This window comes from Staurois parvus, unplaced genomic scaffold (assembly GCF_062004578.1).
Source record: "Staurois parvus isolate SC_StPar_1 unplaced genomic scaffold, SC_StPar_1.0 ptg000604l, whole genome shotgun sequence".
Lineage (NCBI taxonomy): Eukaryota > Metazoa > Chordata > Amphibia > Anura > Ranidae > Staurois > Staurois parvus.
Genome location: NW_028318400.1, coordinates 3,413,212 through 3,441,204, shown reverse-complemented (window position 1 = coordinate 3,441,204; position 27,993 = coordinate 3,413,212). Strand labels below are relative to the sequence as shown.

Sequence of the window (27,993 nt, the reverse complement as noted above, 5' to 3'; positions counted from 1 at the left end):
GAAGAGAGCCACCGCCCTCCTGTCATTTCCTTTTATGGCGGGCAGGAGGCGGTTAAAGCATGACATGTTTGGTATCTATTTTCTGTGCAACATCATCTTTTATATCTTACCAAAATATTTTGGGTTATGCATTTTGTTTTTTTGCATTAAATTTTTTTTTTATTTTTTTTTCCCTAAAAAATTATATTAGAAAAACTGCTGCGCAAATACTGTGTGACATAAAAAATTGCAAAACCCACCAATTTTCCAGGGCCTCTGCTTTAAAATAAATATATATAATGTTTGGGGGTTCTAAGTAACTTTCTAGCAAAAAAATGATTGCTACATTTGAACAAAAAGTGCCAGAAAAAGGCCCTGGTCCTTAGGTGGTTAGTAAACGCTCAATAAATGAATATTTGTGTATTTTATTTCATCATTTGATTTTTCATGAATATCTGTCCACTGATTACTCGGCTGCAGGCGGAGGTAGGTTCCAGTAGGTTCCAGTAGGTGGCAGCATCGTCCTGTGTATTATGTAAAGCCGTGTCGCTGTGCGGTAATCGCAGGCTGTGCCGGGAAGATGTCCGGAGGAGTCGCTCTGGTTCAGGGAGCAAGTCGGGGTGTCGGCCTCCAGTTCTGCAAGTTCCTAGTCCAGTCCAACAAGTGCCGCCATGTCATTGCTACGTGCAGGGAGCCGCAGTCCGCGGATGGTTTGCATGTACTGAAGCGGCTCCACCCCCATCTACTGACCATTGTGAGACTGGATGTACTCAGCCAGGGCGCCATACAGCAATGTGCCCAGCAGGTGGCGCTGACTTTCCATAGCCTGGACCTACTCATCAATTCCTCCGCATTGCTGCACCCTAGTGGCAGAGGAGAGACAAGCCTTAGAGAAGTCTCTGCAGAGGTGAGAGTGTCTGGATGAGCACAGGTTTGCTGCAAACGTAGTCACCTGCCTTCAAGAGGATGTACCCCCCTTCCTGATCATTTTTTGCGTTACAGCACTGCGTTAATTGCGCGGTCATGCAATGCTGTACATAAATGAAATTTACGTCCTTTTTTTTCCCCACAAGTAGCACCTTCTTTCGGTGGTATTTGATCGCTTCTGTGTTTTTTTATTTGTTGCGCTATAAACATAAAAAGATCAACAATTTTGGGAAAAAAAACAATATTTTTTACTGTTTGCTATAAAATGTATCTAGTAAAAAAATCTAATTTCTTCATAAATTTAGGGCAAAATGTATTCTGCGACATGTCTTTGCTAAAAAAATATTATTATACAGTATTTATAAAGCGCCAATAGTTCACTCAGCGCTGTACATTACAAAGGGGGACAGAACATGTGACAGAACAATAACAATACAATGCAAAACATGAGGGGATCGAGGGCCCTGCTCTTTCGAGCTTACAATCTAGGAGGGAGGTGATGGTGGCACAGGAGGAGGGGGGTTGAGAGATAGATTTGTGTGTCGTCAGCATATAGATGGTAGTTGAAGCCATGAAAGTGTATGAGTTGGCCAAGGGAGGAGATATAGATGGAGAAGAGAAGGGGCCTGAGGACAGAGCCGTGAGGGACCCCAACAGAGAGGGGGAGTGAGGGGGAGGTGGTAGCATTATAGGTAACGCTGAAAGAGCGTTGTGACAGGTAGGATGAGAGCCAGGAGAGAGCAGAATCTCTGAGGCCGAGGCCAATATGTGTAAATTAATTGGTTTATGTGAAGCTATAGCTTCTACAAATGGCGGTATATATACTGGATTTTTTTTTCATAGTATAGGCGACAATCAACTTATAGCAGGAGTGCGGCGGGCATTCTGACACTGGGTGGGAACTGACTAACTGCTACTGACATCCCCAGTGACACTAATACAGTGATCAGTGCTAATATAAAGCACTGACACTGTACTAATGACACTAGGCAGGAAAGGGTTAACATCTGGGGTGATCAAAGGGTTAACTGTGTGCTGTTTTACATCATGTGCTGTGTTTTACTAGGGAGACATGCTGCTTTGTATTTCTCTGCTGTGCAGAGAAATACAAAGCAGCATATCTTTGCTGGCAGAAGAGAGACTTGTGTTGTTTACTCACAGGTCTCTCCCCCGTCAGCTTTGCTTGAAGATCAACAGATGCTGAAGGGGAATCTTCGACCGGGACCCAGTGATTGACAGCCCTAGCCCCCAACAGCGGCACAGGTAGGGCGGTGCACGCGCGCACCCCCCTACCCGGAGATGCAAATCCCATATATATGTACATGATTTAGCGCAGCCCTGCCGCCCTGTAGCAGTACTTCTGCTATAGGACGGCAGGTAACTGGTTAAAGGATAAGTTCACTGTTAGAAAAATAAATAAATAATTGCACGTATTTTTGCAGTACAAAAAAGTGCATATTTTTTCCTACAGGAGCCTGTAAAGCAATGCACCCGTAATCAGTGGATTGCAGGGGCAATGTCAGGCTCCTGTAGACACGTCTGCTTTCTTGCCTATATCTCTCTAGAGGCTTTTTGTCAGAAAGTTGGAGGAAGTGTCTGGTGAGTACACCCATAGTTCATCGAGAAGTACAAGCCATTTGCCACGGTGGCAGACAGGATTTGTGGTTTCTTCATTCACAGATCCATGTAAATGAATGACACGGCTGTCCCAAACCGCCACTCTGATTTTAAAATGTGACAGCGGCTGCGAGGGAAGAGGAATCCCCACCCAATGCCATGGGGTGGGGAAGTCCTGTACATGTTTCATGTTACACCCATACCTGAGGTGTAACATGAAATAACGGTGAACTTATTTTAGGGAGGAAGTTGTCATTTCCACCAAATCAGTGCCAAATCAGCCATGGCCAGGGCATTCCCCAGGGCATTCCCCACCCCATAGCCGAAATATCAAAGGGGAAGGGATGCTCGAGATATCATTGAACTAATTTTGGCCACATGGACACATGTTAGGTTAATCATGTCACATAAAGGATATAATCCCGGTGCAAACTGATGAGTGGATTGTGATTGTATATTGGAAAGGTAGTAAACCCGGTGATCATCCAGTCTATCCGATTACAAGATCACTGTGGCAAACGGACACTGTCTGGAGCTTGAGAAAGGAGCGCACCCAATGCAAGTTGTTCTGCACATGCTCCGAAACGCGTTGCGTCATATCTGGTGATGTCACCACGCCAAGATCCACAGTCCACTTGTGCTCCAACTGCGTTCCAGCCTCGCTTTGGTTCCCCCTCATCATCCAGCTAGCTAGGGAGCCAGAAGGGCAACGCTATACAACGCAGCAGTGGAGGACAATTCACGGGTACATGGACTTACCTTATTATGACTTATCCATGTGAGTGCATGTTAACTTTGTTTTAGTAAACGACATGACGGTCTACACTCAGAAGCGCCTTCTTTTTCCTTTCTAATCATGTCATATGCATCCCCAGCCCTTTGTTATGTGCAGCTTTGAGGAAGAGAATGTCCTGGCTGTGGCTGATTGAATGCTGGTTTGACGGGAGTGACAGCTTAGGACAAAACCCATGCTCACAGCTACTTACCAGTATAATGCAGCATCATGCATGGTGTGTAATATAAACAGTGGTGAAACACTAGCCATAGCAGCCCATGCAGGGGCTTGGGTTAGGGAGGGACCCCTTTAGAGCCGGCCATAGATGATGCGATTTTCTTTCCTGCAACCACAGTTCACACAGTGTTGATGGGGGAATCCCTCCCACAGAGCCATTGTGTTCTCCCAGTGGGTGGCATGCCATCCACCGATTTTCCGAACACAGTGGTTACTATTAGCGGCTATAGTCGCTGGCAATAATTGCATGAAAAATCTAGCAGGCTGGTTGTATGCAAGAATTAGAACAAATTAATTGAACAAATGAAATGGTAACAATCAGCCTGCCCATAGATTGTTCAAATCTTAACCAGTCCCTTATGAACCGGCCGAGATTCAAACCATCTATGGCTGGCTTAAGGGGTCCTATGAGGTACATTGATCGGACAGAGGGGATTGTTTTTTTTTTCTTAACAAAAATGGAGTTACTCTTTAAAGCTGAACTCCAGGAATGTACTTTATTGGGTACTTGTATTAGTCCAGAGGGGCCGCTGGAGAGATCATCCCTGGAATTAGCTTTAACACTTTAGTTTTCTTTAACCACTAGCCTACAGGGCACTTATACCCCCTTCCTGCCCAGGCCAATTTCCAGCTTTCAGTGCTGTCACACTTTGAATGACAATTGCGTGGTCATGAAACACTGTACCCATATGATATTTTTATCATTTTTTTGTGACAGATAGAGCTTTATTATGGTGGTATTTAATCACCTCTGGGTTTTTTATTTTTTCTTAAACAAACCAAAAACCACTGAAAATTTTGAAAAAAAAAGTTTTTGTTATACAATTTTGTAAATAAGTGATTTTTCTCCTTCACTGATGTACGCTAATGAGGCTGTAGTGATGGGCACTGATAGGCTGCACTCATGAACACTGATAGGTGGTACTGGTGGGCACTGATGAGGAGGCACTGGTAGGTGGCACTGATGGGCATTGACAGGCATCACTGGGCACTGAAAGGCAGCACTGATAGGTGGCACTGACTAGCACTGATAGGCGGCACTAACTGTCACTGTTAGGCACTGATAGGTGGCACTAACTGGCACTGTTAGGCAGCACTGATAGGCGGCACTGATGGGCACTGATAGCGGCATTGATGCACACTGATAGGCAGCACTGACTGGCAGCACTGATAGGCGGCACTGACTGGCAGCACTGATAGGCGGCACTGACTGGCATTGATGGGTGACACTGAAAGGCAACTCAGGTGAGCACTGATATGTGGCATTGATGTGCACTGGTAGGCACTGAAATGTGGCACTGATGTGGCACTGATGGGCACTGGCAGGTGGCATGGATGAGCACTGACTGCTGACACTGATGGACACTGACAGGTGGCACTGCTGGGGTCACACTGATCATCAGGGCACACTGATCATCAGTGCTCTAATGATCAGTGTACATGTGCCCTCCGCAGAAAGACGATTACCGGCTCTCCTCTCGAGCTGTCAGTGTGACAGCTTGTGAGGAGAGAAATGCCGATAACTTGGACACAGCTGATCACATGACTGAGCCGACATCTTCGGCTCTTTCCATTGATCGGTGATCCGCTGTGTCCAAGGGACACAGTGCGCCGCCTATTGCCGCGCTGCGCGCTCCCGTAGCTGCACAATTGTGGTTGGAATGGAAGGACGTCATGTGATGTCCTCCCAGAACGAGAGAACCACCTTGTGCCCGTCATTGTACTATATAACAAACGTTTTTGGGCATCCCCTACAATAAAAATGTCATTTTTGGTGTAATACTCCCAAAGGGAAATCACATCTAATGCAGGCCATACATGGGTTAAATTCTGAACAAATTTTCTTTAGAAAATCAGAAATTTTATGCATTTTGTAATCCGATGGTGCCACCATTGATTTTGAAAATTTGACCAACCAAGCCTTTAATTTCACTGTTGCTACAGAAAAGAATTTTCTTTTCTTTCCTGGTCACAGCTCATGCTAGTTTTTTTTTTCAATTACATTTCTCACACGATTCTCCCATCATTGATTAGAAACATGCCTGATCACTAAAATTTGATGGTCACTCGAAAATTGGCCATTGCTGTAGCCCAAAAATGGTGCAAAATTCGAACGAAAATTCCTAGAAAAGATTTCCGAAAGAAAATTCTTTCGGAATTCGACCCGTGTATGGCCGGTTTATGCAGGCCATAGATGGGGAGAAAACCGATCGATTTTTCTTTAAAAAAAAACAAAAATCGGTCATTCAATCGGCCGACATTACCAGGAACGGTAAAAAAAATCGGACGATTTTCATCCCGTCTACAGCCGGCAAAAAGTGTCTCTGCAGAGAGCTCTGCAAGTTCTTTGACAGTTTTTTGACATTTATAGCGGCTGCAACATTGTATCTATTTGTATCCATTTCGGATACAGATGTTTTTATTCGGAAACAAATAGATACATTGTTGCAGCCGCTATAAATGTCAAAGAACTGTCAAAGAAATAGCGGAGCTCTCTGCAGGGACACTTTTTGCCGGACTGGAATTCTTCTTCTTCTTCTTCATCCTCTTCTTCTTCTTCATCCTCTTCTTCTTCTTCTTCATCCTCTTCTTTTTCTTCTTCTTTTTGTCTTCTTCTTGCAGGTCACTGCTCATGTGCAGATTTTTTATCTGTAAAAAGATCGGCCAATTTGCCCATCATTGCCACGAAAATCGGCTGATCAGCAAAATCGGCCGATTTTTTTCAAACTTTACCGACAAAAAAAATCTGCCAAAATACCGAAAAACGGCCGACCTATTAACCCACTAACGATCCGAAAATTGGGCGATTTTATTTTCGGACGTAAAATGGGCCGATTTTCGACCCATCTATGGCCTGCATTAAAGGAATACAGATCCTGCAACTTTCCACATTAGCTCCCTGCAGGTGCAGCAGCTGATTGATAATTATGAAATACAGACAGATTCATTGTGCACATGGACACAGACAAACAGATATTTCTTCAGAATAAGAAAAGGTGGGAACCTGCAAAAAAATTTATTAAAATCCTTGCAATGCAAATAAATCTCCCAGAGGGGAATTTTTTTTTTTTTTTTAACAAACGTGGAGTTACTCTTTAAAGCTGTGTCCCTTGTGCTGGTGGAGGTTGTAATAGTGAAAATCAGATCATATATTGATTTCCATTCATGAACAGTTTCTGTGAATGGAAGAGGTGGGCAGAAAGGGCAGCCATTGCTGGTACTCTTGAAGAGTGCCTGTCACGGGTCCAGGTATTAACCCCTGCAGCACCGGAAGATTATGGCTACAGGTATAGGTGGTGGGCAGAGGACTTCAGATTTCCACTATTACAGCCAGCACCAGCACAAGGAGCACTTAATGTAAGTAATGACACTTGTGCTAATTTTTAAAAAGATTTTCTCCTAAGCTTAGACTCTAAGGCTACTTTCACACTGATCCGCAGTTTTTGTCACGTTTTTGCCATGTTTTTACCACGTTTGTGGTACTTTTTTTCACAGGATATGTGATTTTAAAAAATGCACTAAAAAAAAGCGGGTACGTTTTTGCCCCTTTTTCCATTGATTTCAATGGGGATGTGTGTTTTCCATAGGAATACATGGTCACACGTTTTTCTTTTGCTTTTTTAACGCAAAAGCAGAAGAAAAACGTATAATTGTGAAAGAAGTCTAAGGGTGCAGGTGCAGTGGTCAGGTGCCAGGAGGGCCTCCCTGCTAATAAGTCTCCATGTTGGTTTGGAGCAAACTGGGCCCTGTAAAGCCTGTTAAGTCTTCTACTTGGTGTCTGTCTGGCTGTCTTAAATCTTCTACTTGGTGTCTTCCCATTACATACTGTACATTATTGAGGATACTTTTTTTTTTTCTGTTCTTTAGGACCTATCGTTGACACTTTCCACAAACACCATAGGTCCCCTGTTGATGGCTAAACATTTTGCACCACTACTGCTGAAAGGAACTGGGGCATTTGGAGCTCAGTCAAATGACAGGTCCAAGCAGCACAGCGCCATTTTGATAAACATGAGCGCTAAAGTGGGCTCTATAGCTGACAATGGTAAGAATTACTAATATAAGACTGTCTTCTGTAAACACAGCACAATCTGAATTCATCTCACAATGTTCCCAATAACAGCACCTGAATATAATAGCTGTCTGACATTGAGTAGCCCATGTCTGTGAGAATGCCCTATCCTCCGCATCCAAGCCAGTTTGTTGGTAAAATCTTAAAGACTGTGGGGAAGATTTACTAAAACTGGAGAGTGCAAAATATGGTGCAGCTGTGCATTGTGGCCAATCAGCTTCTAATTTCAGCTTGTTCAATTAAGCTTTGACAATAAATCCTGGAAGCTGATTGGTTTCTGTGCAGATTTGTACGAGATTTTGCACTCTCCAGTTTTAGTAAATGAGCCCCTGTGTTAGATCTGGTCCATTGTGCACACCCAACTGCACACATTGCTTGTGGTTGCAAAGCGGTTGCATCACAGCCCTATTCACTTGAATGGGGTGTGTTCCATGTCAGTACCGCTTGCCAAATGCAACATGCCATTTAAATTAGAACTAAAGGGTAAACTTTTTTTAAGTTATGGATGAAGTGGAGAGGGATTAGAACACCTGTCCACTTGCTGTCAGGTTTTATTGTTGTCTATTTGTCCTGTTTATCATTATCATTGAAAGTAAAAGTAAAAAAAATAACAGAATTTGGGTTGTTCCCCAAAATCTAGAGGGAAAATCTTGCAATGAGGGCACTAGCTCTGGTGACTTGGGGGCCCCTAGGGATTCCCTTAATATGCAGGGATGTCCTCTCACTTCCTGTTTAGCTATGGGACAAGAAGTAAAGCCTCAGAAATGGGACAAATGATGGCAAAAACAAATTGACAGCAGTTATGACCCTCCCTTGCTCTATCCAAAATGAAAAAACATTTTGCCTATAGTTCTACTTTCATTTTTGGCATGTGTGCACATCTGAGAGGCTGCATCTCCCTATTCAGGTGAGTGGTTGGGGGCAGTAAGGCTAGGTTCACACTAGCCTATACTGTGCATTACCTGCAGCTGAACTGCACTGCTTTTGGAAACAGGCAGGGCTACCATTCATTCTGAATGGCACTCCCGCGAATCTCAGCCCACAACGACCATGTGGTTTCCCTGCAGCCGCATTTTTAAAATGGTGCAAGCACCTTCTTTGTGCAGTTCACGCAGCACAGTAGCCTATTCAAATAAATGGGCTGCCGTGCCCAAGCAAACATGAGCCGCACGGCACGGTCTGCAATAGTGTGAACCAGGCTTTAACAAGTTGCCGCCCAGCCTATAGCCAGATGGCGGCCGGGCAAACAGCTCGTCTTCCAGGTGGACTCCATATGGCGTCCTTTCACGCATGCGCATTGCACCTGCTTGCAGGGCCGCGCAGCGGCACGATCTATCACTGGCCGTGTACCTCGGACACGGCCGATGACAGATCTGTGTACCGGCCCCGTTGCCAGTACCATGTGACCTGCTGTGACCAATCACAGCAGGTCACATGACAGTTGTATACAATGGATGGCTTTCATGCCATCCATTGTATACAAGTGTGTCTAGCTGTGAATAGTCACAGAGATCACATGCACAAGCTGGGCCAATCACAGCCCAGCTGTGTCATGTGATTAGCTGTGGCCAAATCACAGCTAAGCACAAAAAAAAACCCCTGAATTAATCAATTTCATTCAGGTAAATGCTTGCTTATAGCAAAGAAATTCTTTGCTATAAGCAAATTGTGTAAAAAAAAAAAAAAAAAAAATACTGATCCCTTCCCCAAAGTAGTACAATGTTACTATGGTAACATTATACACACTTTGGTCATAGTGAAATATTGAAAAAAAATCTTTAAAAAAAGTGAAAAAAATGTAATAAAAAATAAAAAAAAAATTATCAATTTTTTTTTTTTCGTACTGTCACCAGTCAGTGTCTCTGATCACCGCCATGCCAGTTATATGATGATGCTGTACTGCACTGGTGACAGTATGTAAAAAAAAATAGTGAAAATCATTTTTTTAATTTCTTAATTTTCGTAAAAATTATGACAAAAAAATTACAACTTCAAAAAACTCGCCATGACTCTTATGGAGTACGTCGGACTGTCTACTTTGCAAAAAGCGGTCATTTGAGTGATATCTGTACTCTCCTGACATTCTTGGACCTCAAGAAATTGGATTGGCCGTCAGTACTTCAGGATTGATCAATATTCAGATATATACCATAGTTTGTGAACTCTATAACTTTCCTACAAACTAAATAATACATCCTAATTTGGGTTATTTTCACCAAAGATATGGAGTAGAATACATCTTGGCCTAAATTTATGAAGAACAATTATTTATTTGCAAACTTTTATAACAGAAACAAAGAAAAGCGTGTTTTTTTTTTCAAAATTTTTGGTCTTTTTTTGTTAACTTAGCAAAAAATAAAAACCCCAGTGGTGATTAAACACCACCAAAAGAAAGCTCTAGTTGTGTGAAGAAAATGATAAAATTTTACTTTGGGTACAATGTTGTATGACCGTGCAATTGTCATTCAAAGTGTGAGAGCGCTGAAACCTGAAAATTGGCCTGGGCAGGAAGGGGGTAAAAGTGCCCTGTATGGAAGCGGTTAAACTGCATTTACTGTTCCCTGGGCACTCATGGCAGCAAGCCCTTACAACATTAGTAGTTTTTTGCTCTTTTGAGTTTATTTTAGACTATTTAATGTGGCCAATTTAGATGCAAATATTGGTTGGCAAGAGTCTAATTTTCCATCAGTTTATAAAGCATGGGTTTTCTTTTATTTATTCTGCAATTCTCTTCTTTTAGGCTTAGGAGGATGGTACAGCTACCGGATGTCTAAAGCCGCTCTGAATATGGCCACCAAAAACCTTTCCATTGAACTAAAGAGAGGAAGTAAGAAAGTGATTTGTGTTTCTCTTCACCCAGGCACAGTGGACACAGACTTGTCAAGATCTTACCAGAAGAATGTACCCAAAGAGAAGCTGTTTTCTCCAGAGCTGTCTGTGAACTATCTCATGAAAATTATTGATGGCCTAAGCCTTGACCAGACAGGAAAGTTTTTTTCTTGGAATGGTGGTGAAATTCCTTGGTGAAATAGGTCTGACTATGTTATGTTGTGTTAAATGAATGTGTAAGGACATAGCTGTTCTTTGTATAAGTATACAATGTATTTGATGGGATTCCCTGTTTAAGAGTAAATTCATATACAATCAAATGTAAAGGTATATAGAATAGTGGAAAATCGCTCCTCTTGACTCATTTTTATGAAGCTTTGAAGAACACAGTATTTATCATCTAGTATAGGGCAGAACATGTCTTTTGATGCACCTGGAATATATTTAGCTGATTTAACCTGACAATTTCTCTGGGCTTCAAAGATGCTATACCTCACTCAAGGCCTACTCCTGTTGGTTGTGTTTTCTCTCATCTGCTGTCAGGGATCGGTGTCCGGCCGCGATGCGCAGGACACCGATGCGCTCTAATCAGCAGGCAGCGGGACCCGGGCGATCACGATGGCCGCGCATGCGCACTCGGGATCGCGGACACGCACCTGGCACCAATGACAACGCAGGGCGGGCTATTTAAACGGGAATAGAGGTATGTCAGATTGCCGTTTGGTCTTTTGTGCTCTGTCCTGATACCTGATCTTGTGTTACTCCGTTGCCGACCTCTGCATTGTACCTGACCCTGCTGCTGGTATCCTGCTTAACCCTTGGCTTGCCTGACCATCCTTCTGCCTGACCCCTTGTACCGCGCTGTCCGCTAGTTACTGAACCCGGCTTGTGACCTCGACCATTCTCTGCCTTCTCCTTCGGTACCTCGCTGCCCGCACGTTGCTGACCTGGCCCGCCTGACTACGCTTCCAGCCACCCAGACGATCCATCCATCCCGCAGGGATCGTCCCTGGTTACCAGGTCTGCCAGCCTCTTCACAGCAGACTCCTTACCCCGCACTCCTCTGACGGCGCTCTCTACCATTGTCGGACGTACTCAGGGGTCGCGACCTGGTCTCAGTCTGCTCCAAGTCCATCCCCACCATCAGGGGCCCTGGTGAATAAGCAGATTGGGACTTAGACCCCGCGCCCTGAGGAAATTCGTGCTGTGGACCGATAGAGATGCCGCCAGGCGGATCGTGACATCTGCCTTGGCCACTTAGTCATTTACTAAAATGGGAGAGTGCAAATCTGGTGCAACTCTGCATAGCTACCAATCAGCTTCCAGGTTTTATTGCCAAAGCTGAAAGTAGAAGCTGATTGACTACCATGCACATCTGCACCAGAATCTGGGGGCACCTGTTTTAGTAAATCTACCCCTTAGAATCTTCTTTGAGATCAGGCCTCCTCTTTATAGCATTATGAGAAGCTTTCTATACTGTAAGGTTCATACTGTAGAATGGATCTATCCATTGAGTCTTTGTGGCACAATGATCATCTCTATGGTTAGTGACAAAGAAGAAGACACAATGGGGTTGATTTACTAAACCCGGAGAGTGCCAAATCTGCATAGAAATTAGTCAGCTTCCAGGTTTTATTGCCAAAGCTTAATTGAACCAGATAAAGTTAGAAGCTGGTGCAGCTGTGCATGGTAGCCAACCAGCTTCTGAGTGCTTAAATTTTAGCAAATCAACCCCAGAATGTCCAAGGTTACAACAAAACTGGTGTAAAATACTGGTGAGATAGCTGAGTAGGAAGACCAGGGACACATGACACAGCCACCATGTAATAAGGTAAAGTTATTGCTGTGACAACATCAGATTTATTAAGAAAACTTGAAAGGTATAAATGTTTCAAACATCAAAATAACTCACAATTGGCTAAAGATTTTGACAACTCCAGATTACTAAACCACCAGGGATTAAACCATGTATTGGCTTATTCAACAAAGCAGAGCTTTAAAACTGTGGATGGTACAGCAACCCTGAGCAACCAAATTCAGAGGTTTCATTGACTGTTCAGAATGACTGCTTAAAGCACCTTACTCTTTGCCTTATTGAATAAGCTCATTCGGCTCGCCAAAACCAACAACAAACCACTAAATTTCTCTGCACTCAGTGTGCTCCAAGGCACAAGAAGTTCTGGTTCTGAACATAATTTTGGCAAAGGTCTATTGCTTGAAATGTATTGTGAAACAAATACAGCATCAATGTTTCCATTACTAAACAGTTCAAAGTTTATCTTCTTCAATGCATTGCATTGAATCCAGTCTTGCATCCACAAAAGGACTGTTCATCATTGTATTTCAAACATAAAATATTTAGTCTTTTTAAAATTTTTCAACATCTAAAAAGTTTTTCGACTTCTTGAAAAAATTCCTTATAAAGTGCAGGGTTGCTGCATTTAGTATGCAAGGAGGACATCTGCCATAGTTACATTGTTTGTCCAGCTTATTGAAGAAAACTGAAAAAAAAGTTGTTGCTTTCAAAATTACAGATGGCGTTTTCTATGGGCCGATGTACTGTATGGCCACCCTGAAGAAAACAGGTCCTGATAGTTTAGAATAGCCCATTCTGAAGACTCCAATCTGTATATTGCTGTCAGATGGACACTTTGAAGGTTCATTTACACCTCTTTATGCTCCTCTGTGGCTGGACAGGATAGGTCTCCATTAGTGCAGATTTCTTGCTTAGTTTCAGAGGTTGGCACTGACTGTATAAATCCTTTGGATTTTATCCTCTTTATTAACTTGACAAAAACTAATAAAACAGCACAAAATATCATAGAAAATCCACTTAAAAGGAATGCTGCTGTATAGTTTCCTGTGGTGTCTACCAACCAACCTGTTAAGAAAGAAATGCATATTTTAAAATAGTTTCCAGTATTAGGTGAACCAAATTTGCAAACTTTGCTTCCTATCCAAGTAAGTTTTTTTTCTCTGGGAGACATAAATGTAAAAATCTCCATTCACTTGATTTCACTTGACAAGGTTCTACCCTTCCCTACTCTATTCAACACTTCTAAATCTAATTTTTTATGAGATTTAGAAGTGTTGAATAGAGTAGGGAAGGGTAGAACCTTGTCTGGTTTTATTGCTGTCTGTGTCCCCTTCTTGTTCTGGTGACCACTGTCCCTGGAACTAAAAGTCAGTGTAAATTCAAAATGTTCAGTTGTTGCTAGAACAGGAATAGAGGGACAAAATTCAAATGGGGACACCTGTTTAGGGAACAGAAAGGTTTAAAGCCTAGCACACATGGGCCAAATGTTGGGCGGCATCGGCCGGTTCAATAGAAACCGCCTGACATTCGACCCATGTATATGGCAGCTGGCTCGGCTGGCTTTTGTCGAAGGGGCATGACCAAAAAAGGTCTGCTGATTGACTCCCAATCAGTGCTCTCAGCCAATGGCATCCCCCTTGTCATAACACAATTGCTCACAATCGATCGCTGTTCTAACATCAGGTTGAAAGAAAAAAAATTAGCGTGTACCAGGCTTTAGAGACATTCCTCTTACTTCCTATTGTGTTTACCAGAAATTAGAGAAAATCTCAATGGAACATAGATGGCAAAAATAATAAAACTTGACAAGGTTTTAACCTACGTCTATAGATATGGGGGGTTTTCTCCCAATGCCAATAAGTTTGTTCTCCCTGATTCAGCCAGCAATACAAGGCATTGAATACGTGGTAGATGAATGTTGCCTGACTTAGGGAGAAAAGGGAAATGATTGCAGAATGATTCCACTATTTTGAAGACCCTTATACCAGACGTAATGCAGACATAGGAGGAGGAGAGTGGGAAGGAGGTGTTATGTGCCTGCAGGCTGTGGTTAAGAGATGGGGCAGTAAAGCTGCCTATACACTAGGAGAATTTCATTTTACATTTTTTGTTTTAAGAATGTTTGTTCAATTTTCTAATCATTAGTGGGGTCAAATAGACCGCAGTGACGTGAAAATTCAAGGCAGCAAGATGGAAAATTTCCCTGGAACAAACAAATTGCTAATGGTGTATGTGTTTTTTGTTTTTTTGGTTTTTTTGGGGGGGGGGCTAGTCCATTTGTTTCAAACTAGGATGTGAAAAGCAAATTAAATTTTGAAGACTTTCCAACAACATTCGTCTAGCCGTCAAAGGTAATGAGAATTTGCATATGAATCTTCTTTTAGAGGCAGTCAGAATATCGGCCAGGCAGCTAGTAATTTTAGAAACAGAGGTCAACAATGACACTCTGCATAGTTTTCTCAGCACATATTTCCTTTAATTCCGCATTTTTGGGGGAAAGTTCTACAGACTGTTGAGTAATTCATCTTCTGCTGCATTCAAGTCTAGCAAAGAAAGGAGAGGAGAATAATCACTAATACTTTTTGCAATGAATTTAAGTTGTAGGATTTCACAATGGTGGAAGATTGATCTTACAACTTCAGGTCTTTTGTACGGTAAGTTAATGAAAATTAAAGTTTTAGCTTTGGATACAGTTCAGGTAATTTTATTTATTATTTATTTCAGGCACTTACATAGCGCCGTCAAGTTACGCAGCGCTTTTACATATATATTGTACATTCACATCAGTCCCTAACCCTCAAGGGGCGTACAGTCTAGGGTCCCTAACTTACATTCATACAGTCAGGTCTATAAATATTGGGACATCGACACAATTCTAACATTGAGGAAACCCACGCAAGCACAGGGAGAACATGCAAGCTCCAGGCAGGTGGTGCCGTGTGTTGGGATTCGAGCCAGCGACCCTAGTACTGCCAGGTGGAAATGCTAACCATTTAGCCACTGTGCTGCCCATTTCATTTATTTCAAAGAACAATGGGGAGGGGGGGGGGCGATTCAGTAAAACTGCTGTAGCACTCTTTTTGCGTTAATGCCTCCTTAATGTTTCGTGCCAAATTCATGAAGCATCTGCAACACTTCTGGTTCTGACAGTGACTTGTGCCCCAAATTCAGGTAGTTCTAAAAGGATTTGACATTGAATGTGCCAAATTCAAAATAAAATAATGACAGTTGTCGCTAATTAAGACCAACTCTCTTTTGGCGTGCAGAAAGACCATGGTACTTTTTAAAACGAGTTTTAAAAGTGGTGCAATGTGTGCCAAATTCTAGACAGGTACATTAATTTAGCATAGTCTGCACCACTTTTAGAGCATGTGGAAGACGCTTACAAAATCTTTCTGCACCAGTCTTTATGAATGTCAGGGAATAATGCAGGCCATAGATGGGGAGAAAAACGGCCGATTTTTCGTCCGAAAATAAAACCGGCCGATTATCTTATCGTTAGTGGACGATTTTGTCGGCCGTTTTTCGTGTATTTTGGACTTTCAGATTATCGGTGATGTTGGAAAATTTTCGAAAAAAACGCCCGACTTTATCCTCATTGATGGTCAAAAACGAACGATCGTTTTCCGAAAAAGGATCACAAAGGTCACAAAATGACATCATTTCCCGTTATAGGTTACTCATTAATCGGCCGATTTTCGTAATAATTGGTGGTCAGGTAAGTTTTTTAGACCGACCGATAGTTCGTTAATCGGCCGAAAATCTGCCGTTTTTCTCCCCATCTATGGCCTGCATAAGTCTTTTAAAAAATTGTGGGAATCTACTAAAACTGGAGCACAGAGAACCAGGTGCAGCTCTGCATAGTAATCAACCAACTTCCAGCTTCAGCTTGTTCAGTTAAGCTGTAAAAATAAAAGCTACAAGTTGACAGGTTATCATACACAACTCCTCCAGACTCTGGATGCTCTAGTTTTATTAAATTCCCCTTAATGCGCCCTTAATTGTAAGATATAACAGCTCGAATTTACAAGTTTGTGGAAAGTGCAGCTAGATACAATAAGAAGGGGAAACTGAATTGGGTCAACCTGTGTGGTTTAATAGGCTTCTTATTGTAGGATATATGTTCATACGGTGTATACAAAATGACCCATTGTTATGTGTGTTATTTATTGATTGTCATTTTCTCACTGTATGACCAGTGTCTTTGTTTTGCTTGTAGTGTGTAATGTCCAGCTGGTTACCTGTATCTCTTGGGGATTCCAATGATGAGATCTGTCCACTATAGTTCTTTCACTGTCCCTGATCGCTTTGGTGTTTTGGGTATTTCCAGCCACCCTGCGGTTTCCCAATTCTACTGCTAACTTCTATATAATATGATATCAATTAAAGCACAGTGGCTAAGTGGTTAGCACTTCCGCCTGGCAGCACTAGAGTCACCGGTTTGAATCCCAACCATGGAACTGCCTGCCTGGAGTTTGCATGTTCTCCCTGTGCTGGTTTTCTCCCACATTCCAAAGACAGGTTAATTGGCTCCTGTCTAAACTGGCCCTAGCATGTATGAATGCGATTTAGGGACATTAGATTGTAAGCTCCTTGAGGGCAAGGACTGGTGCGAACATACAATATATATGAGTAAAGCGCTGCATAAATTGACAGCTCTATATAAGTTCCTGAAATTAATAAATCAGGACTAAAAGACATAGAAGGGGAGTGGTGTCCCCTTGTAACGACCAAAGCAGGTAAGAGGCCCTTGAACTCGATCACAGAGATCTTATGTTTCAAGGATCAACTGGATGAATGCGTTCCAAAAAAGTCAGTCCTCTCCTAAAACTTTTATTAATTCCAGACAAAACACACTTCACCACCCTGACGCGTTTCACCTTAATGCAGACTGCATTGTAGAGATGGAAGCAGAGAGGAAAAGCTTTTTTTGCAGTACGTAATCAAGTCCTAAAGACACTGATTTTGAAAAGGTCTATACTAACCCTTCTCAACCCTTTTACTACAAAGGAACCCTTGAAATAATTTTCAGGTATCAGGGAACCCATGCTAAAATGAATTTATTGGGGGTCAGCGTAAAGCAGGGCCCTTCCAGTGGTGATCAGAATATCTCCTTACAGACAGCTTGAAACATCTTTGGTGTCATGACACTGGCTTTGCCAAGTGGCATTGCATCAAGAATCATGGAGGCACTCTTGAATAGGAAGCCCATCAGCTCAAGGAACCTCTAGCAATCTCTGGAGAAATCCTAAAGTTTTATGGAACCCTGGCAAAAATTGGTGGTCTAAACAAAGGCATTAATACACTTGCTGAGGTTCCTCTTCACATACTATTGTAGACGTACCTGATATAGGAGGGCTCACTAAATAAGGCACTGCATGGAGAAAGAATACCACTCCAAGAGCAGACGATAAGTGAGTTGTTCCAACTACATCTCCAGTCACCACAGGAATCAGAGCCACATATGCGCCATCAAAGTAACCAAATGTAACAGAAAATGGTATAAGCGACTGGAAGCAATTAAGAATTGGCAGAAAGAGACAGCTAAGGCCATCCAGCGCCACAGCTATAATATAGCAGGCATATCTGTGTTTTTTCAGGACCCTACAAAACAAATACACATAATAAAATAACATGCACAATAATAGTTTAAAAAGACATAAAAACCCCATAGGTGCTATTATGCTCCACAAAACACATTGTTAGGATATCAACTGGCTATTTCTTTATGCATATATGTTATCATAATATTTTTTTATATAATTCATGTAATTATATTAGGATTTTTCAGAATGTTGTGACTGGTTGATGTTAGGTGCAACGTTTTCAAAGTGCAAGGGGAAATGTTTGTATTTGAGGATACGTTCTACACTCTCCTGTTAGCATGTTACCTGTCATCACTGTAGCAGACATGATTGACTTCTGGCCTTCTTCCATGCAATTTGTGTTCTACTTTACAAGGTGTTGCAAAAACCTAATACCAAATTAAATTTGATACTTATACTTGTGTTTAAAAACACATTTAATTATATTTTCGATCAATATGCAAGTGGATTAACTGATATTTCTATATCTGCCCGCAGTTTAGCTTTAGTCTTCATTCACACTCAAGCACTTTTCTACTTATTTCCCTATGCCTGAATATGGTGAACATGCAGAATCTCATTTTTTTTAAGTGTGCCTGTTCATACTTGTGCCTGCTCATATGTGTACATACAGTCACCCTATGTTCTACGGACTATGCTTTTTTTGTAGCATATTCAGGCCTTGTTAGTCCCATAGACTTCAATGGAAGGGCCTGTAAAACACAATACATTCAGTTTTGTTTCTTTTGTAATGGCTGCAGACCCATTGAATGTTCAATGCTTAAACTCCAACACATGAGGGCACTAGCTTCTCATCAGTTTCTCTAAGGACCCGTTCACACTGATCTACGGCCCAAACCACTGCTGCATGGTGTTTGGCTTCAGAGCTGTGACAGGTGGCAGTGTGATGCATTTTTTAAAAACAAACTATTTTTGAAGTGTGCATTGTGACACTTCATTCATACTGCTGCACAGAATCAGGGTGGGCTGAGCTTCTCTGCTTGGTCCCTGTGAACCTCTGAAATGACATGCGGGACCGAGCAGAGTGCTGCAATGTTATACAAACATGAACTATTGTTTTCTGTGTGACATTGCAGGTATTTGTGTTTTTCCATGCGGAAAAACGCAGGTAACTGCACACAGTGTTAAAGGGTCCTAAAACTACATCCATTAGGTATAATGATGGCAATAGTTAGCATATTTTGAAGGCATTAAAAAAGAAGTATGGGGTTTGTTTTTTTTCCAAAATTATACTTATCTAGGTGGATGCAGCATCGGTCCAATGCTGCATCAGTCCCTGCCAGCTCTAAAGATGAGAACTCACAGATCACATGACTGCTGATTGCTGCGTTCTCGCCGTCGCTGTGAGCAGAGAACGGTGACGGTCAGATCCCGCTTTCTACTCTTCCCCACCAGTGCTCACTGGAGCACTGGGCTGTGGAGGGGGAGGGAGCAGCTTGCTCAGGCTCTCAGCGGATCACTGAGAGGCTGAGCCAGATGCCTGTCCAGACATCTGGGTGGATCCCACTGTCAGCTGAAAACAAATTGCACTCCTGCAGGGGCGGACTGACAACTCATGAGGCCCCTGGGCAATAGGGGATCATGGGGCCCCTGTGCCCTTCCCAACTCAAAAAAGCCTATGAAAAAGGTACCAGGGGCATCTCATGGGGCCCCCTACTGACCCCGGGCCCTCGGGCAGTGCCCGAGTTTCCAAATGGTCAGTCTGCCCCTGCACTTCTGTGATCTCCAGGAAAAGTACAGGCATAGCTCCCAACTGTCCCTGATTTTGAGGGACTGTTCTTCATCTGGAATAAAGTCCCTCTGTCCCTCTTTCGTAATAATTTTCCCTCATTTTAATATGATCTATATACAGTAGTTGTATATAAAATGCACTTTTTATCTTTCGAAAAGTGTTCCCCTATGCTAAACCTTTCATCCAATTTCTAAATTTCCAAAGCCAATATAAAGGAATAGTAGTGGTCAAAAAATGACTTGTGGGTTTAACCAACAATTTTTTTGTATAATTCTCCTTTAAGGGGGCGTGGCAAGGGGTGTATCCTATGCTTACATACTTTTGCTGATAGGTGTCCCTCGTTCCCATCTCAGAAAGTTGGGAGATATGGTACACCCAAAAGAGCCTCTCCTTTAATTCGTAAAGTTAAAGCGAGTTAAAGGAGTTCCACTCGACCTATCAAAAAATAAAAGTCAGCAGATACAAAAACTGTAGCCGCTGACTTTTAAAAAACAGCCACTTACCTGTCCCTTGGTCCCGTGTTGTGCCCCCCGCAGCTCATTTCACCAGCTGTCCTGTATTCCAGGAGGCCGGCATCTTCAGTGTGGGCACCCGGTTGTGATAGCTTGCGGCTTCACAGCTGGGTACCCACTGCGCATGCGCGAGTAGAGCTGCGCTTTGTGAATGGTCCTGTAGTCTTCTGGGACCTGTCACGTGTCCCAAAAGACTACAGGGAGGGAGGGAGGACACTTTCCGTTTCGCCGTGGCAATTGGGCCGGAAGTGGGAACGGGTACCTGTCAAATTCGATTATCGGGCCCCCCCCGCTTCCCAAAGGTGCCAATCCTTAATGGGGAGCAGTCCTTAAAGCAGAACTTCCCCTTTTGGGTGGAGCTCTACTTTAACTGCTAATATATGCCCACCAGGGGGATGTTCTCTTGTTCGTTGTCATTTATTCACTTAACCACTTCAACACTGGACACTTTTACCCCCTTCCTGCCCAGGCCAGTTTTCAGGTCTCTCACACTTAGAATGACAATTGCGTGGTCATGCAACACTGTACCCAAACTAAAATTTTATAATTTTGTTCACAAAACTAGAGCTTTCTTTTGGTGGTATTTAATCACCACTGGGGTTTTTATTTTTTGCTAAATTAACAAAAAAAGACCGAAAATTTAAAAAAAAATGGGAACAGAGATAATCTGGGGCAGCTGTGCATAATAACCAATCAGCTTCTAGCTTCAGCTTGTTCAGTTAGGGTCCTTTCACACGGGCTTTTTTTTTTCATCAGCTCAGTCACATTTTTTCAAAGAAAAAACGGACCAGTTGATATCCGTTTTTCTTCAGTTTACATCCATTTCTTCATCAGTTTACATCAGTTTTTTCATCCGTTTATGTCCGTTTTTCGTCTGTTCCTGGTTTTTTTTTATAAAAGAAAAATAGGGTTTTCTTCCATTCAAAAAACAGATGTTAATGGATACGGACATTAACAGATGTAAATGGATGATCATACATCCGCTAGTCCATAGAAATACATGAATGTCCGTTTTTCATCCGTAAACGGACAGATGAAAAATGGACATATGGAACACCCATGTGAAAGAGGCCTTCACCTTTTAAAATAAAAGCTAGAAGCTGATTGGTAACCAAACCCAACTACTCCAGATTCAGTGTAACTTGTTTGGTTAAGCTCACTAAAATATGTGATTTTTTTTCTTAACTGAGCTCCAGGTGCAGGTTGGAGCAATGTACTGTATGTATGCGTATTTTATAACTGTGGGACCGCTGTAATCATCCAGGTTGTATGCTCAGCATGGGTGCCGTTCCCAAAACATATTGCATTTTTCTAAATCCTGCAAAGGTGTCCTTTGATTTGACAGGCAGGGCGGTAACATCACAATCTCCACCTCATCCAATCAGAGAGCACAGCTGAGAAAAAAAGCAATCCACTGTGGTTACTATGCTGAAGGGCAGCCGCTCAGCAGAGGACCTGGAAGATGGTGTAGCAGCAACTACTACAGTAATTCTCTGCTTCCACAGCTATCCCTCAGGTATTACATATGCACACTTACATTGGGCCAGGGGCGGACTGACCATTTGGAAACTCGGGCACTGCCCGAGGGCCCGGGGACAGTAAGGGGCCCCATGAGATGCCCCTGGTACCTTTTTCATAGGCTTTTTTGAGTTTGGGCAAGGACATGATCCCCTATTGCCCGGGGGCCCCATGAGTTGTCAGTCCGCCCCTGCATTGGGCTAAGCTGGACCAATGTAACTATGCAATAAAATTCATACCTAGAATTCAGCTGTAAGTATTTCTGTCAAGAACCTGGGTAACTCAATTTTAGTGTTGGAAGTTATTTACATATCAACACCTTCATCACATTATCACTATTATCATCACTTAAGGATGATCCATACGCCGTGATGTCACGCCGCCGGTGCCTCACGAAAGTCCGGCGACCATCTTAGAGAGTGGCTGGTCAGTCTCATGGTTTTTTAAAACTATGCTTTTTGGTGGTTTCTCTACGTGGATGATATTGTGTTTATACCATAATAAATTGATTTAATTACTACAGTATGGGCACCTTCTTTCTTGGCTCTATATCGAGCTAAACAATTTCCAGGACTCTATCCGGAGAACAGCTGCAGAGCAGTTCCAGATCCAGAGGAGGGAGTCACTTCCTATTCTGCTTGCTTGGCCCACAATAATGGGGCTTATGGCAGACCTTACAATCACCATATGATTCAACATATTGTGCTTTTATTATGTGCATCTGGTGAGTGTGCATTGTGTATCATATCCCTTGCACGAATTTAATGGAGTAAAATCACACGAAATCCTTTTTATATCACCTGTGCAACAGGATCTCTATGTGACACAATTTTCTGACCGGTGTCAGACTTTCACCATTATATGAACATTTTTCTGTTTATTGACTTTCATAGTTGCACGCAATTTGCACTTATTATAACGAAGCACTTTCTATTTATCTTGTGTTTATTTATTTGAACCACAATTATCATCATTTTTTATTAATTTTTTTTAGCACTGCACTTATTGTTTATATGTGTTATTTAAGGTCTTTGGGTTCCTTTTTAGTGCACATGCTGCTGACCCTATTGGAATCCTGAGCCCTTGCTGTTTTTCACAACATATTAAAGTGTGAAAAGGTTTAATCAAAAAAAGAGGGAAACTATTGAATATTTCAAAAGTCAGCTGCAGTCATTGTTCTGGTATTTTGATAGCCATGGGTGCCGGCTGTCAGAATACAATAGCCAACAGTAGGTGATTTGTCCATCGACGCTATGTAGTGGATGGGAGAATTCAATGATAGGGATGAATGAGAGAAGTCTTTTGGTGTATGGCCCCGCTTGTGTCACAGAGACAGTGGTTACCAGGGTAAGCATCCAGTGTGAAGCTCCCCAGCATAGACCTAGATAGCAATAAAATCCTGACAAAGGTTCTATCCCCTGACTACTCTATCCAAAACTAACAAAACAAAATTAGATAGACTTTAGATAGGTTTTAGATATATATCTAAAACACAAAAACTCTAAAAAGACTGTAAATTCTCTTTAAGGGCCAGAAATTCGGACCTTTTTCTGAACTCAATGTCCTGGATATCCTGAAACGCTAACTCACAGATACAGCCCTTGTGTGTTCAACTAAAATACTGTAGGTTCAATTTACGAAGCATACCAAGACAAGGATCTTTATTAAAGAAAAAGAGTAACAGCTATTATCAGCAGAGTTCAATTAAATCTGAAAATTAGCAACCTAATCGTTCTCTTCGTTTCTCCCAAGACCTCCTGCTCTCTAGCAGAGGTAGCTCTTTAACTGGGCAAATTAGGCGGTCGCCTAAGGTCTCACGCTCAAGGGGTGTTGCGGCTGCCTAATTTGCCTAATTAAAGAGCTGATGGCCCAATGTACTCGGGATCTATGCCAAGCGGAGCCAGCGGTTGTGGGGATCCTGGGGAAGGTAGGAGCCCATCGTCGGGGACAAACATTGCTGGTAAGAAGGGAGGAGAAGGAGGGATCAGCAGGCCCGGAGCAGCATCCATGTGTCCCTGGGGCCCCGATCAGTCGGAAATGACCCGTGTACAGGAGCCTGCCTGCATCTGCATGAGTGGAGCCCAAAGACTGAGCACAACAATCCTCCAAGTACCCATCTCTCATTCTCCCCCTCAGACTATGGGGCCGCCTCTTGCCTTGTGCAATACAGAGTCCTGCCCCCTCTGGTGTCTCGTTCCTTTGGTTGCATCATCCTCCCTCCCCTCTCAAACTGCCATTATTGTCTGCAACCACTGGGACCATTCCATGCTGGCTCTGCACCATTGCATGTCTCTATATACTGGATAATGGTATAAGAGGCCGAATTATCAATAGAAATACCGACCTAGATTTATCACTGACTGTGTGCAATGGTCCAAAACAGTCAGGACAGCTCAGTCCTCTGCCAGTGTCCCAGTGTACTCATCTGTGATTGACAGCCCCTGTCCCCTTGATCCCTTCCTCCATCTGGCCCACCCAGGTCTGGAGGTCCTGGCTTAGTCCAGTGCTGATCCTCAGCCATGGTGGGCAGGGTGCTCCGCATCCTGCGCTGGCACTGCCTGTTGATCGGCTTCTCCGCTGCTATCTCAGTTAATATTTATCACTTGAATTATTTTTCCCATTATGGGCGCAAGTGGGGCCTCAAGTGTAAGTTTTGCATAAGGCCTTACAAATCCTACAGCCGCCTCTGTCTCTAGCTCCCTTGTCACCTCCTCCCAAGCTCTCCCTCAGGACTTCTCCTGACCCTCTCCCATCCTCTGGAACTCCCTACCCCAATCTGTCCAACAATCTCCTATTTATTTTCTCCATCAGCTCATCCCCCACAGTTATTACCTTTTGTATCTCTTGACCTTCCCTCTTAGATTGTAAGCTCTAATGAGCAGGGCATTCTGATTCCTCCTGTATTAAATTGCATTGTAGTTGCACTTTCTGCCCTTATGTAGTAAACTGTAAACTGTTGGTGATATATAAATCCTGTATTATAATAATAATAATAATTGCTTATCCTGTGTTAATGCGTTGTGCATATAGCCTTATTGCATCTATGGACTACCGGTTTGTAAACAATGAGCCATTATAGCCACCCACGTGTTTATACCATCTCATTGCACTCAAAGCCTGACTCCACAGAATCTGGTGTTATCTTGGAAACATCCCACATCATATCATAATAAACCAAAACTTCAATCAATAAAAATAACCCAAGTGTGTTCATTGTTGCATTGTATAGTTAGGAATTAATTCAATTTACCTTCTGTCTGTCAGCCATCCAAAAGTGATATTCCCAACAATGTCTATGACGCCAAGTATTGACATTAGAAAGGCCGCTTGTTGGTTGCTAACTCCAACACTTAGCGCATAAGGCACAAGGTAGACAAATGGAGGGCTACATCCATAGGCTAGGAAGAGGAAGGACACAGCCAGTACAATGAAGTTAGGCTTTAGGAGGAAGCTGTACTCCTTCTGGGAGCAGTAACAGAGGCTCTTGTGACTGCAGTCCTGGCTCAGAGGTGAGCATTTGGTGGACGGGTTTGTACTGCTATTTGATTCATTTGGACTGTGCTCCTGCTTTAGCGAAGAGTGTGCAAAGTCCTCCCTTAGGTTTATCGGTCTCATTAAAGCACCACAGACACAGAGATTGGCCACAAAACCACCGAGGATGAGCAGAGCCCCTCTCCAGGAAAATTGTTCAATTAGCATCTGAACCACCGGAGCTAAGATAAAGGTGCCGATGCCACTGCCTGACATAGCGATTCCATAAGCCAAGGCTTTTCTCTTGTCAAAGTACTTTCCCACCATGGCAATTGCAGGGCTATAGCAAAGTGCAAATCCCAAGCCTAAAAAAAAAACCACAAAAAAATTATTTTGGGAAGCAAACGCAGTAATACATCTCAGAATATTTAAGGGGTTGTTCACCAGGTGTGGTGAATTGTGTTAGCATTAATCAAAGCAGGCTCAATGCAAAGGGCACAAAGGAAACAATTGTTCTTTGTTTACCCCATACATGTAGCATCCCTACAGTTTTTCTCAGTGCAGTGTGCTACACCATGTGTAAACACAGGAGGTCATAATGCACTTTTGCTCATAGACTTAAATGAAACACCATTTATGCAACATTTCAATAAAGTTAAAAAAAAAAAGAACAAAGTAAACAGTATGATGTGTTTCACCAATGCATTGCACAGTCCCATACGCAACACACATCAGTTAGCGTTAGTGATACAGAGGATAACGTAAATGGGTTGGTGTGAACAGTTCCTAACACGCATGAGGATAGAAATATTGATGCTGCCATTATTGATTTGTGTAAAGGAGATATTTCACTTTTAGTGAAAGCTATAAAAGTCCACACTCCCTTGTTCTCTAAGCTAGAACCCCCTACTCTAACCAAGCAACCCCCTAACAACTAAGCTGCATACTTACCCCAGCATTAATCCATCCTCCATCATCCCCTTATGTAAAACTCCCTACATAAAGAAGTTGCACCCGGACAAATTCCTTGAGGAGATGAATAAGTGGTGCACTGGCTTGCAGATGTATTCCTTACACCCAAACTCATCATGAATGGAAAGTAGAAAGCCGGCAACTCATACATCCAAATATGCTGACATTATTAATGCAGGTAAATTACAAAATATACAAAGGCTTACGGGTTTCAGCCTGTGGCCTTAATCATAGCCATGGCTATGATTAAGGCCACAGGCCGAAATGCGTAAACCTTTGTATATTTTGTACTCTGCCTGCATAATTAATGTTGCCATGTTTGGATCCACAAGTTGCTGGCTTTCTACTTTCCATTAAAACTCCTTACATGCCTCAGAACTGAGTTACCTTGTTTAGCAATATCTGCTACATGTTATAAATGAGCCCCTTAGATTATGGCTCTATTCACAGCAGGGAAACAAAGGAAAAATAAGTATGTGCAGCTGTGAAATGAGGCAAAAACATGTTTGCTTTAATTTAACTTGTTGCTTAGCCCCCGGTCCAAAAGTGTCATAAACATTAACAATTCTAAACTGCAATTTGCTATTTTAAAATTGCGTAAATCTGTAAATGTTGTTGTTGAATGCATCAGTAACCTCTCAGCCCTTTTTCATCCCTAGTTATTCATTCCCTGCAGTCTTTTAATGGGACTGATGTACAGTACATTCAGACCACATTGCCAACAGCGCTCATTATGTAATATATTAGACAATTTTTAAAGTGCTGGTCATCATATTAAAATGTTTCACAAGTAATAAAAACATTCAAAGCAAACAGCCACTGGTGTGTTGATGCAGGTGCCTTTGTGATGCACATTCTTCCTTTGCAAATGCCTGGCAGATTTCCATGCAAAAACAATAGTAATGCCAGATTATTAATACTATCCTCTAGGAGACTGCATGCTAAGCTTTTAATACCACGGCTACTCTAAGCTAATAATGGTTGTTAGTATTCCTGTCTCCATTTAACTAGTGAAATGGCCAATGTGTCGTTGGCACATGGACTCAAATGACCACATTTTCTAATACTGTGTGCGTTGCTTTCACTATAATATCAAGTAATCACTATAATAATTTGCAGTCGCCATAACACTTATTTATTATATGCCGTTACTTATGAATTATGCTCATCATTCCATTGGTTGCATTTTCATGATCTCTTGTTTTCATTCAATCAACTTTGATGCCAGTGTGTATCTGTATATCCACAGAGCATGTACAGCTTCTCGAGAGGGGTCACTAGCATAATTTGAGGACTATGGGTGGCTGAATGACACCAAGTTAACTGACCTCCCCAGAGTATTTGTGTTTTAATAATTAATATATTTACTTAGCCTAGGCCTCCCTAAAGTCTGTTTTTCACTGTAAATCACATTAAATTTTCTCCACTATTGACAGGAACCAAAGCATAGTACAGAGCTATAAGAGGGCAAGTAGCATTTAGACTACAGTATACTGAGGCACAAGGCAGAGAGATAAACACTAGAACAGGGTAAAAACCAAAGATGATGCTTTAAGCCAGTAAAGATATTATAGAACAGAATACTGATCCTCTCAACTGAATCCTTCTGCTCGAGGACTGTCTAGATGCACACCTAGTAACAGAGCTTATGATTTGAGGGGTAAGACACCAGTGGCAGAGCGAACTGGAGGCCCAATGACTAGTGCCACCTTAACAGCATCATGGGCCCCTGGGCAAAGTAATGTACTGGGGCCCCTACAAGGGAGATGGTAACCTTCAGAGCATAGTGCACCGTGGCAAACAGTGAGTGTGGGTAAATTACGCCACATATTTTAGTCTGATTTTTAAAAAAATGTTAAAACTTAACAATTTGTATATTTTATTTTAATTTTTCATTAATTTTTATGTAATAATTTTTTGCATTTTTTAT

The 27,993-nt window shown here is 42.3% G+C and overlaps 2 protein-coding genes across 3 annotated transcripts in view; one reads left to right on the top strand and one right to left on the bottom strand.

Annotated features, from left to right (window-relative positions):
* Positions 1-496: 496 nt before the first annotated feature.
* On the top strand, positions 497-12,809 carry LOC149449786 (uncharacterized). Its single transcript, XM_089692776.1, has 3 exons — positions 497-886; positions 7,403-7,580; positions 10,348-12,809. The coding sequence occupies exons 1-3, from the start codon at positions 560-562 to the stop codon at positions 10,632-10,634; spliced, it is 792 nt and encodes a 263-aa protein (XP_089548902.1). The 5' UTR covers positions 497-559; the 3' UTR covers positions 10,635-12,809.
* SLC16A12 (solute carrier family 16 member 12) overlaps positions 12,264-27,993 on the bottom strand; it is a 109,406-nt gene continuing 93,676 nt past the window's right edge. For both annotated transcript variants that reach the window (XM_089692774.1, XM_089692775.1), the window contains 3 exons: positions 24,871-25,456; positions 17,597-17,856; positions 12,264-13,317 (listed from right to left, as the gene is read on the bottom strand). In XM_089692774.1, coding sequence (XP_089548900.1) covers positions 13,100-13,317; positions 17,597-17,856; positions 24,871-25,456 — 1,064 coding nt within the window. In that variant the 3' untranslated portion in view covers positions 12,264-13,099. The remainder of the gene's footprint in view (positions 13,318-17,596; positions 17,857-24,870; positions 25,457-27,993) is intronic.